The sequence below is a fragment of the Rattus rattus genome, chromosome 1 (assembly GCF_011064425.1).
Source record: "Rattus rattus isolate New Zealand chromosome 1, Rrattus_CSIRO_v1, whole genome shotgun sequence".
NCBI classification, from domain to species: domain Eukaryota; kingdom Metazoa; phylum Chordata; class Mammalia; order Rodentia; family Muridae; genus Rattus; species Rattus rattus.
In genome coordinates this window covers 209209639-209221994 of record NC_046154.1, presented here as the reverse complement: position 1 = coordinate 209221994, position 12356 = coordinate 209209639, and the positions used below count along the sequence as shown (strand labels likewise).

Sequence of the window (12356 nt, the reverse complement as noted above, 5' to 3'; positions counted from 1 at the left end):
GGGCAGGAGCAAAGAAGGTGAGAAGACACAAAAGCAAGAAAAGCAGGAACAAAAGAGGGGGCGCTGGAAGGATTCTTGATTCTGCTCAAGTTCAGTTCTGAGCTATATCTCAATATGGCCTTTGTATTTTTTCTGTAAAATCATTGGAAATGGAGGTAACTAAAAATAAATAAATAAATAAATAAATAAATAAATAAATAAATAAAGTAATTGACTTCCATATACAATTATTACTTCAAGATTTTAGTAATGGCAATCCATCATGAACTTATTAATGAAAGTAAAAAAATTCCAAACGTCATAAATAAATTATAAAATATACCTTTGCATTTTGATAAATTTATTTGCTACAAAGAAATTGGTTACAAAACATGAACAGATTAAAAGACTAAGCAATTCTAATTTTAAAAATAATTTAAGAGAAAGAAGTCTAAAAGAATGTAGTGAGTTCTAATTCTAAATATCATTACTCCTGTTGCAAAGCAAAACAAATATAAACAATTTAAAATATATTCTCAAGAATAAAAGTTATTAAATGAGTCTCACCATAGGTTTTTCTTTGCACTGCAGAAACACTCCTTCAAATTGTCCTGATTGCCAACCTTCCCCAGGCCTGGAAAACACAAGTGCACCTTATGTGTTTGTTCTCTTCAATTTCCCTCAATTACAAAACTGACCACACATCAAAGCACCAGCAGTTCTAAAGGAAAGCATGCTCGGTGCTAAGCATAGACATAGCACTTCAACCAGCAGACCCACTTACAGCAGCACAGCATGCTCTGGGCTCTGCATGGGAATAGTTCTCTTTCTATCCATTTTTGTCTCTTCCATAGATGAAAAGGTACAGAGAGGTAAAATTCTTGTCTATTTTATTAAACTCTGTATCTCTAGTGCTTAGCAGAGTCTGGCACATAAAATATGCTAAGCACATCATTATAATGATAAATTATATGAATTTTGAATTGCATATAAATTAACAATAAAACTAAGGATAAACTATAGTACATAATATTCATATCAGAAATTGCTTCAGTTCTTCAATTGATATATTACATAAAAAATCATTTCATTTTAAATACACTGTACTAGACATCAATCCAAGTAAAAAAATCAAATGCCAATTAACTATCATTGTTAATGTGACAAAAATAATTGCCATATTATATATTATAATAAGTTGTACAACACAGCAACTGATATACTGTATGTTTCATAATGACAATTTCTAGTTATCTAATATGGATTTGTACTTAGTGGTATCATAAGTATGATATGTGAGAAAAGACAAGTGTAGAAGTAGAACTCGACATGTTTGCAAGCATATTTTAGGAACTACAATTATAGAGCAGTACATGTACAAAAAGACACTGGGTACCTATAGGTATACAATAGAAACTGTTGAACTGGTACATATTATGAATCCATTAAGAAAATACATCTTAAAGACTATTTTTGGAGATATTATCATGAAACTGATAATATAATACTATTTAAAATACTATAATAGCATTTTTAGATTTTATAGTATGTGTGCTATTATTTCAAATTAAAAATAAAACCCTCAGTTATATTATAAATCCAAACAGTAAAGATTGGTACTTTTATCCAGGAAGCACTAACGGAGAGATCATTGACAATATCTATTATAAACAAATAACATTTTCATATACAGAGGGACTGCGTAGGGAATGTGGTTTTAGGTTTATCTATGACGTTTATGAACAGGTGCTCTACCTCAGCGTGGGCTGCAGAACAGTCGATCAAGGCGTGCAGCTGCAATCAGCCATGTCACCTGTGTCCTAAGGCGTGCAGCTGCAATCAGCCATGTCACCTGTGTCCTAAGGCGTGCAGCTGCAATCAGCCATGTCACCTGTGTCCTAAGGCGTGCAGCTGCAATCAGCCATGTCACCTGTGTCCTAAGGCGTGCAGCTGCAATCAGCCATGTCACCTGTGTCCTAAGGTGTGTAGCTGCAATCAGCCATGTCACCTGTGTCCTAAGGCGTGCAGCTGCAATCAGCCATGTCACCTGTGTCCTAAGGTGTGCAGCTGCAATCAGCCATGTCACCTGTGTCCTAGGCATCTTAGCAGATCTATAACACATGGCACACACTTGTGAGGTATTTTAAGAGCAGTAATGTGGATGTTGATGAAGAGCTGTATGGTATGTTATAAAATGTTACTGGATGCAAATGAGAGACCATTAAGACAGCAACTTCACCTGTTTAAGCACTCTTTGAAAGTGGTAAGTGTAGATAGGAGCATCCGTACGGTGACCAGCTCTAACAAGCACAGCTCTCCTGGAGCTGTCACCCATCACTTACCTGCTTTGATAGTGGTCAATACTGAAGCTCTCTATCTTACACTTCACTTTGGTGTATACATCCTGCACATCTATGGATGCACTGAGGTCTTCTAATTCACTGACCATACAAACCTCTGCAAAAAGAAACAAGCACCTTTATCAACAGAGTTCTTATAATCAACAACAAAGTCCCCCATCTTATATTTCACAGGGCTAATAGATCCTGACCATCTAAAGGGCACAACGATTACAGACGTCTATACTTAAAAGCAACATTAGTGTCAAAGAGCCCTTAATATTAAGAGATGGTGTATATGTATCTCAAGTTAGGAAAACCATAGTTCTCATTGAATAGATCAATCAGTTACCTGCCAAGGATCTCTGAACACTGACAATGAACTGCACTGCTCAGAGTAAGTCACTCGTACCTTGTAGCTGAAGTTTAATTGTCAATAAGCAAAATTCGATTTTACAAAATCAAAGAGAATAGGTATACATAAGCTTTATATAGTAACGAAATTCAATGGTAGCAACATTCTTAAATCAAAACACTTGAATAGCAGCTAATTAAATTATAAATGAAAACTCTGAAGAAAATTATACCTATTTTTTCCAAAAGCAGGAATATATATAATTTTATCCTTAAAATAAGGAAGAAAAGTATTCCTGTACCTGTGTCTTTCTTTTCAAGGTCTGGTGCAAAGAGTTTCACAGTGACTTTGGGGAGCACCCACTGCATCCACAGACTAACGCGTCCACTGGACCCACCGATGTGACTGGTAGTCTGTTCCAAGGTGACAGAGTCTGAGAATGGCGAGTCATCAGCAGCTTGAATCGAATCTCCCTGTGGTGAGGAAACAAACAAACAAACTTAAATGGTGATATTCAACCAGAAATAGCAAGCCAAGCTTTATAAACATATACTACTCAAGCAGTTTATATAGTTATAATGTAGGTGCATGTTATTATAGCTTTTCCAAAACCAAGGGTGTCCAACTAGCCAAGGGCCACGGCCAACTGTCTAGGAATACGATTTTATACAATCAGAGTCAAGGAAATCATTCACTGCCCATTGCTGCTTTTGGATGGAGATGATTAGCTGTGACAGAGATGATTGACTTGTTACCACAAGGCTTTCCGCATTAACCCTCTCTATCTCTTTACAGGAGAAATATGTGCTTGATCTAGAGCATTTAGGAATAAATTTAGAAAAATGTAGCAAAGTGATTTGTACAATGTAACATAGACTAGTCTCCATAGACTAGGTTAGGTTTTATGAAATATTTTGTGTAACTGAAATCTAGAGAAATAACATATGAGCTTAGTCAATTTTATAGGTATATGCTGAACTTGGGTATGGATAAGATCCTAAACTCCCTGTTAGCAAGTTTGCCGTGAGAGACTTGGTGGGTGTTTTTTGTATTTAACAGTTTTTAGTAGCCTAGAACAAAATCAATCCCCTTATCTGAGGTTAAACTGGTGCTGCGTAGCTCTAGTCTCGGATGCAGGAAAAGATGCTGCTAGAGGCCAGTGCTGTGCGTGTAATGCGGGACGGAGACAGATCAACTTTAGCATGCTTATTTGTTACAAGATGCGTTTGTAATCTGTATCTCAATAGGTTGAGTCTAGTAGGCAGCATGATATACTACGATAAGGACTTTCCAGAGTCCACTACCTTCTTCATAAATTAGTTTTATGATATTGAATGCTTAGAATCTAGAATAAATAAGAGCACTGAAGGTAAAGGAAGAGTTTCTCCACAGTAAACACTTCATAAGTGGATGGTAATCATTAACACTAAGCTTGCACATTTCCTCCTGCCTCTATTACTCTGTCATTTCTCCAACATAACACTCTTTTTCAATTGCATGCAATGCACTTAGGGGACTCTAACAGGCCTGAACAGATTTTGCCCTTTTACTCTCTTTCCTCTCTCTTGCTAAAACCTTTACATTTCTAAAGTTAGTTACCAAAGTTTCTATTCTCTTGCTTGGCCACTTGTTCCTCCTGAGGCTGACTACCAAGGTCCAACTATCAACATATAAGTGTAGGAATGACAAGCCCTATCTGGCTGCCCTGATTAGCCCTGATTAACATGCCCTGATTAACATGCCCAACCAAAATCAACACTTACTCTAACTCAGGGTGTTCCTCTTTTGCCTTTATAAACAGTCTACAAGCCAATGTCCCTTCTGTCCTCAGAGGTAGCCCTGTGCTCTCTATCCTTCCTGCTCCCTTTCTCCCCTCTCTTGTTCTCTTCCCTTTCTCCCTAAACTATCTCTTGTCTGTGTCTCTCATTCCTTATATTTGTCTCTCTGGAGCAGAGAACTTGGTCCTGGGTTGTCTTGTGGAATACCCGGACTTTCATAGATCCATAATCTCTCACAGCTCCCTGTTGATTTGAATGTCTTAAGTAAAATAGATAAAATATTTATTTCCTATGTAATCATGCATGAGAAAAATGTCCCTTAGAATGTTTGAGAAGGCATGCAATAGCGGTTATTTTCTCCTGGTCGAAAGTCAAAGCAGAAGCCACCAATCTCTAGATCTTGATTTTGGGTATAGTTATACCCGAAACAAGAGCCATAACTAAAGCCTCATTCTCAGCAGCCGAAGCCATGCTCTATCCTGCAGATGTGCCCTCCTGGCCAGGTAATTAGAAAGTTGCTACAGAAGCGTTTCCTCTTGCCTTCTCTCCTTTAGCTTAAAAGACAGAAGAGCAGGTGTGAAGGATGATGGCAGTGACAACCATTACTAAAAGAGCTCACAAGATGTGAGCAAACACAGCAACAGAATTGGTGTCCTCTGACTTACTGAAGTGGGAAATTTTTAGATCCTTGTCCCAAACATAACAAAAAACTGTTTGCAGGATTTTATCATACTTCTACAAAATAAGTAGACTCTTAATCTATCATAGCTGAAATTTCTAGAATTTAAGAAGCTACAGAAATTTTATTTTTGGTTAGCTGTCTAACGTAACATTTAATAAAAAGCACAAACTATTTCCAAAGCAGATGCTTTTTACAAAGTCAAATCAGCAAAAGATGACACAATATAGCTATTATGCCTTTTCAAAGAGATAGTTTCTAGAGCAGAAACATTTCTAATCAAATCCTCTAAGGAACAGCATACCCTGTGGGATGATAGGTGCAGAGAAAAGTGCATCGAATCATTTTAAAACATTACTGGGTATCCTCATAAGAATCCTGTGACCATGGCTTCTAGCTTAGTAAGCAATTCTGAGAAAAACTTTTATACTACTTTGTCAAGTGGTTTCAATTTTTCTTTTTGGATTTAAAATGTAGGCTGTGATATTGTTACGCATGTTTACAATAATTTCCTTCTTTATTTAACAAGTCTATAGTGAAAACTGGACCCAAAATGGTAATGTTAGACTATTTTCCCATACTTCCTTAGTGCAATTCTAAAATAAAAAAATCATGGAAAATTAACCAACATATTGAGTTTATTTTTCTAGGTAAATTTATCTTTGTTCATCTGGAAGAACAAACACTTCAGCCCTCTATCCTATGCCTGCTGCAGAGCTCAGGGAAGATCATAGTTGGCCACATTGCTACTCTTCCTTTTCAAAATAACTTCAACATTCTTGTTCAATCACACAAGCTCCCCAAGGGCTAAACACTTCCCCTGTTGTTTGTACTGAAGTCAACAGTAACAAGTGCCCTGCTGGGCCTCCTGTACCTTTGCTCTCTCAGTTTCAGTAAATCAGCTTGTAAGCAGAGAAGTAAACCTCACCCATACTCCTCAGTTTACCACCACACAAATGCAAACAAAGGAAGCTGAAGGTGCTTGCAGGAATCAGAGTGCTTGCACCAACTCTAGTATGAAGACATCATTTGGCAGAGTTTCAATCATCTGGGATTCTACAAATAGTTTTACTTAATACAAACAATTGTTAGAGTGTAGTTAGCATCACTAGATTTATTTCTAGTAAATTCCATATTCAAAAAATTAAAAACCAGTTCTGATTTACACAACCAAATAGGACAGCATATTTAAGTTGTAAATAAAAAATTGACTTTCTTTAAATATAGATTTAAGTTAAGACATTTATAAACTCAAAGTTAAATTTCAAAGAAGGTCCAGTTAGATAACTGACATAAAAAAGGAAAGCTGCCTCAGACTATTATGCCACAGTGTGTAAAACCACCTGAATTTTTATAAAACTCTACAGATAATAAGTGAAATATTAGAGGTATTTTCTGATATGATTATTTTAAATAGGCAAAGCATTAAACAGAAAACATGTGATAGCTAACAAAGGCTAAACAACCTTCACTCATTAGCTTGTTCCATGTTCTATGATGGATAAAAAGATAATCTAAATGTCATGATTTGTATATTTTGAATAAAAGCTTCAAAATATTTCAAATACTTAGCAACCTTAAAACAGTAGTATAGTAAAAATGCTCAAACTACACTTACCATGAAAAGGGCTATCTGCACCAATTAAAAGAAACCACTGCTTAGGCTAAAGGCACACAGTCGCTGAGAATCTGACAACAGTTTTGCTATAAAAGCCATTTATATTTTAATATACTGATGTCCATCAAACAGCTATGCATATTAAGAAACCATCTTTAAAGCAATAAAGCAATTTGATTCCTGGATTAATAAATAATTCTGGTTACACTGGTGCGTGAACGTATCTGTTTCTGTTTTAAGAAGAACTGGCGTTTTAGGCATTTACGTGGCATTTTACATTTTCTCTTGCTTTGCTGTCAGGTTGTTGAGACAGCCTCACCCTATCTTTATTCAGCTTAAGCTACCTAAAAATCATGGTGCAGCCCAGACTGGCCTGAAACTCTCTCCTTCCTCCACAACCTACAGAGTAGCATGATCATGGTGAGGTGGTTGGTGTCAGCAGTTTCTGCTGACTTATCAAACGTTTGCTCCTCACAGACACACCTGTGTTAAGCTGCAGAGCGGTGAGCTGAATTCCCTACCTCAGTTTGTATTACATGTATTTACGGAGTCATTGTCTACATGAAACATAGTAAATTCTTCTAAATACTTGTGTTATTTTTTAAAAGGATCAACTTCTTTAATAAATATGTAATATAAGGAAGTAGCAAAAGGCAGTTCTATGTCAGTTTAAGGATAAAGTGATACCTGAGAGTTTTCAAATGCACGACTGACAGGCATTTATGATAAAAGGCTTGGTTTCGCACTGCCACTCTCTCATGGGGCACTGCGCTCTGCAATTAATAGCACAAGGCACTGAAACCACTGCGGTAGCCTCTTGAGTCCTCTTTGAGTACAAAAGAAAGTCTCTCGTGATACAGTGCTTTAACCACTATAGGGAAATTTCATGACGCCCTCCCCACAAATATTTTATCCTCCTGCCATCAAAAAAAAAAAAATTCTAAAGAAGTGAAGATATCAGATCTAGCACTTGGGAAGCAGAGGCAGATGGATATTTGTAAGTTCAAGACCAGCCTGGTCTACATAGTAAATTCTAAACCACCTATGGCTATATAGTGAAATATGTCTTTAAAAAAATCAGATAAAAACAAATTATGTTTAAAATCATTAAAAATAAAAACCTGAGTTACAAACTCTTTTTTTACACTTTTTTTTTTTTTTTTTTTTTTTATTAACTTGAATATTTCTTATATACATTTCGAGTGTTATTCCCTTTCCCGGTTTCCGGGCAAACATCCCCTTCCCCTCCCCTTCCTTATGGGTGTTCCCTCCCCAGCCTCCCCATTGCCACCCTCCCCAACAGTGTGGTTCACTGGGGTTCAGTCTTAGCAGGACCCAGGGCTTCCCCTTCCACTGGTGCTCTTACTAGGATATTCATTGCTACCTATGAGGTCAGAGTCCAGGGTCAGTCCATGTATAGTCTTTAGGTAGTGGCTTAGTCCCTGAAGCTCTGGTTGCTTGGCATTGTGAGTTACAAACTCTTAATTACAGCTTTAATTATTTGTCAGAATTGTGGCAACATAACAAACATGTACATATGTCTCTAGGCGATGCACGATGATGAATGAGATTTAAATTCATATAAGTGCTTGAACTCTAAATTATTTCAACTTATATATTAAGATATATATTTAAAAGAGTACATTGGGCCTTATATTCTGTACTGGGCTTAAAATATATTGGGACTATGTTCTATTGATAAAAATAATGAATAAAGATAAAGATGATATAAAGTTTGTATGCCACATCCAATGAGAACCTGAAATTATTAGTATTTAACAAAGTTACTTCTGAGAGAATGGAAAATGCCCATGTAAATAATGTTATTTCTACTTACAATATTTAACAATGTTCATTAAATTATGAAAGAGTATAAATATAGAAATAATATAGAAACAGAAAAAAGTCAGGCCAACTTTCCAATGTTTTTTTAACTCTTTTACAGAAATGTCCTTAAAGTCAGAATAATATAATAAATTTCCCTTCACAATAAAAAATTGTCAAAAGTTAAGATTACTTTTAACTTTGCAATACTGCCTAATTTTGTTAATGAATAGAACGTCAATTCAAGTTATTACTGGAAGTCCTAGTCAAAGCAATTAGGTAACAAAAGTAAAATCATCTGAAACGAGAAGCACAAGTGTTTCATTTGGCAGACAATCTTGCACACAGAAAACTCTGAAGGATCTATGACCAAAGCTATAGGATCAATAAACTATGCTAAGTTGTACGATACCAAACAAATAAATAGTAATACATTGTGTTTCTCTGCATTGCTATTGAACAAGAGAAACTTCCTCTATACTATCCAGAAGAAAATAAATACAAACAAACTAAGCAGACAAAAACATTTGTTTTTCAATGACATCAAGAACTTAGCCTCAACAGACTTGTTTGTTTTTAAGATTTATCATTCAGTACTCTAGACCTCTGAGCCATCTCTTCAGCCCCCTCAGGAGACTTTACAGGGACACACCTGCTCAAACACCAGATGTCCTACTCACAGGATGCTGCTGCTCAACGGTGTGTCAGCTGAGGCAGATGAAAAGCTGAGAAGGTATATGGATGGACAGTATACAACTTAGTAGATAGTTCACAAAACTTCAAACTAGTAAACTCTAAGCTTTGTATTACTATCATCTATGTCTGGACTGTCACCAGAGGCCACTGTGGTACAGGCTTACCTTACAGCTTAACACTTAGCAGGGGGAGGTGGTAGACACTTTAGGAGGTGAAGTCTTATGTGAAGTCTTAAATGTGGTCAGCAAAAGTATTTTTGACATTGAGCCCTTGAGTGGGATTCAGATTTTTAATCAGTAAGTATTATTTTGCCAATGACTAGCATAAAATTCAGTTTGTAAAATGGTTGAATTGACATATGGCTGTAAGACCAGCACTTAGGATGCGCAAGCAGGAGGATTGCCACCAAGCTTGAAGACAGCCCCTGCTACAGAGTTACGGTATTGTAAGGGAAGGTAGGTGGGTGGATGGATGGGAGAGAGAGAGAGAGAGAGAGAGAGAGAGAGAGAGAGAGAGAGAGAGAGAGAGAGAGAGCGAGCAGATGATGGATGCCAGATAGCATGGTTTCTAGAAACCCAGCAGTGCAGGAGGCAGAAGACCATGCTTTCTTGTGATCTTTTCAAAATTTTGAGTCTTTCTCCCTTAACCCGTGCTATGTCACAGACCCCTTGCTCTGATAGTCAAAAAGTTAAAACTTCTTTTACTTAGCTCAACTGTCACCTCAAGTATATTATATAACTTTGAAGTTACTTATGGATCATGAGAATTTTCCTATGAAAAATATGCTTTTCTACAAAACAGACCAAGAGAAAAACTTCCCAAGCTATTTTTTTTATAAAAAACAATAATATTATTTCTTCTAGTAAAATACGTGGAAGCATACACTTTAATTCCAGAACCCAGCATCAAGGAGGCAGATGCAGGATGATCCCCACCTTGTCTATATAAGGAATCACAGGAAAGCCAGAGTAAAAACCTGCCTTTACCAAGAAAAAAAAAGTTAAAAGTAAAAGATAAGAAGGAGAATATATCATAATATATTTCAGAAGTATAGTACCAGTTTAACATTTAAAAATCAATCTAGTCAATTATAATAATCTCAATAAAAAAAAAAATCTCAAATACGGCCAGGTGTGGTAACTCATGCTTTAGTGAGTCACAGCCTGTCTGGCTTAGGTAAGCCCGTTCTAGGCCCACCAGGGCGACATATTCAAACCTGGTTTCAAAGAAACAGAAAAAAGAAGCAATCCATAAACACGGAGAAGGGGTGAGGGGGCAGGAAAACCAGTATAACTGCAAGCATCCCATTACAAAGGAAAGCAGAATTTTGCCAACACTAAGGAGGACAAAAACAAATGAAGGCATATACTGTATTCAAGGGAATAAGAGAACTGTACATAAACCAACTACACAGTGGATTAATGTTTGTGGTGGAATACTAACATTGCCTCAGAGGACAGACTATGACGCTAACGCCTGGGAACTCACAATGTGATGCTGACACTGCAGAAAAAGACCCAAGGTCTCTTCCATAGGTTTCACTAACCCAGAATTATGGTGAAAATTGGCCCAGCTGCTACCTTGGGTGTTGCTAACTGTAATTCACTATGATTTCATTTCCTAGTACACAGAATGGAAATGTTAATCTAAAAAATCTTTCTGAGGATGGATCTCTTTCAACAAGGCAGCTGCTGATGACAGAAGTTAGAAAACATCTTTGTTCCTCTGATAAATTCTGCAAATGTCCTATCCAAAGAGAAAGTTCATTCTTAGACCTGAGAAAACGGGTCCATAATGAAGAGAAGAAAAGTAACAAGACAAAGCTGAGCTAATTTTCTCCAGTCAAAGGAACTAAGCAATCCACCTTAGAGAAAACAAATGAGCACAGTTCTGTTCTGGTCACTAGCAAAGTCAACATCTACATTATGACTTTGTCTTTCCCCTTTAACACCCATACTTTGTGCCAAAACTCTGAAATGTATTCAATGTGTTGGGCATATCTTCAGCTCAATCCTACTGCAATTCTACCTCATCTGGGTTAGAACCAAGCAATTACAATGAGTGACAGAAATAAGTTTTACAATGTTAAGAAATCAGTACCGAATTAACTAGATTTAAAGACATTTGGATTCACTTTCTTCTCTTGTTTTCCTATCATCCTCCAATCTCATGACTGGATAAAGTACTGACTGAAACCAAGAGGACTAGAAAATACCTGCAGGAAGAATAACCAACTTGTGAAAAAAAGAAAGAGACATATACATACATACATACACACACACACACACACACACACACACACACACACACACACACAAAGTAGTGAACAAGTAGGTAGGAAGGTGGGAAGTGATTAAAAGACAGGAAAGAAAATAAGTGCCAGAAACAGAGAACAAAGATGATAGAGAATGTAGGAGTCATGTCTCAATTGACATCATCTGAGAATTACCAAGAACTAAAGGGAAATAGGCCATAAGACACAATGAACTAGGGAACAAGGCAGCATAAAGAAGCATCTACACATGGCAATGACTACTTACTACAAAAGAAAATTTAATCAGTAGATGAAGTTCTAAGAATTTATACATTTGAGACTCTTCAGCATGCAACAACTGTAATTCCAGCTTTGACACTTGCTATCCTTATAACCGTGGGGAAGTTACTTAGCCCCTACAGAAACAAATTCTTCACTTTGATATAGCTGTCTCCTGAGAGGTTCTACCAGAGTATGACAAATACAGAGGTGAATGTTCACAGCCAACCACTGAAGTTAGAGAAAGGACTGAAGGAGCTGAAGGGACTTGCAACTCCAAGAAAAACAACAATATCAGCTAACCAGAACTCGAGAGCTCCCAGGGACTTCACCACTATCCCAAGAGTACACAGGTATGGACTCATGGCTCCATCTGCATATGTTCCAGAGGATGGTCTTGTTGGGCACCAATGGGAGGAGAAGCCATTGCTCCTGCCAAGGATGGACCCCCCAGTGTAGAGCAATGTCAGGGCGGGTAGGTGGGAAGGGGTGGGTCATTGGGTTGGGGAGTACCCTCATAAAAGAAGGGGGAGAGGGGAAGGGATGGGGGTTTAT

At 37.2% G+C, this 12356-nt stretch overlaps 1 protein-coding gene across 1 annotated transcript in view; it reads right to left on the bottom strand.

The window, feature by feature from the left end:
* Nucleotides 1-12356, bottom strand: part of Vps13b (vacuolar protein sorting 13 homolog B) — a 543994-nt gene that overhangs the window by 277271 nt on the left and 254367 nt on the right. Inside the window, exons 26-28 of the mRNA XM_032914442.1 lie at nucleotides 2975-3146; nucleotides 2322-2436; nucleotides 547-613 (exon numbers count right to left, since the gene is read on the bottom strand). Of these exons, the coding sequence (XP_032770333.1) occupies nucleotides 547-613; nucleotides 2322-2436; nucleotides 2975-3146 (354 nt within the window). The remainder of the gene's footprint in view (nucleotides 1-546; nucleotides 614-2321; nucleotides 2437-2974; nucleotides 3147-12356) is intronic.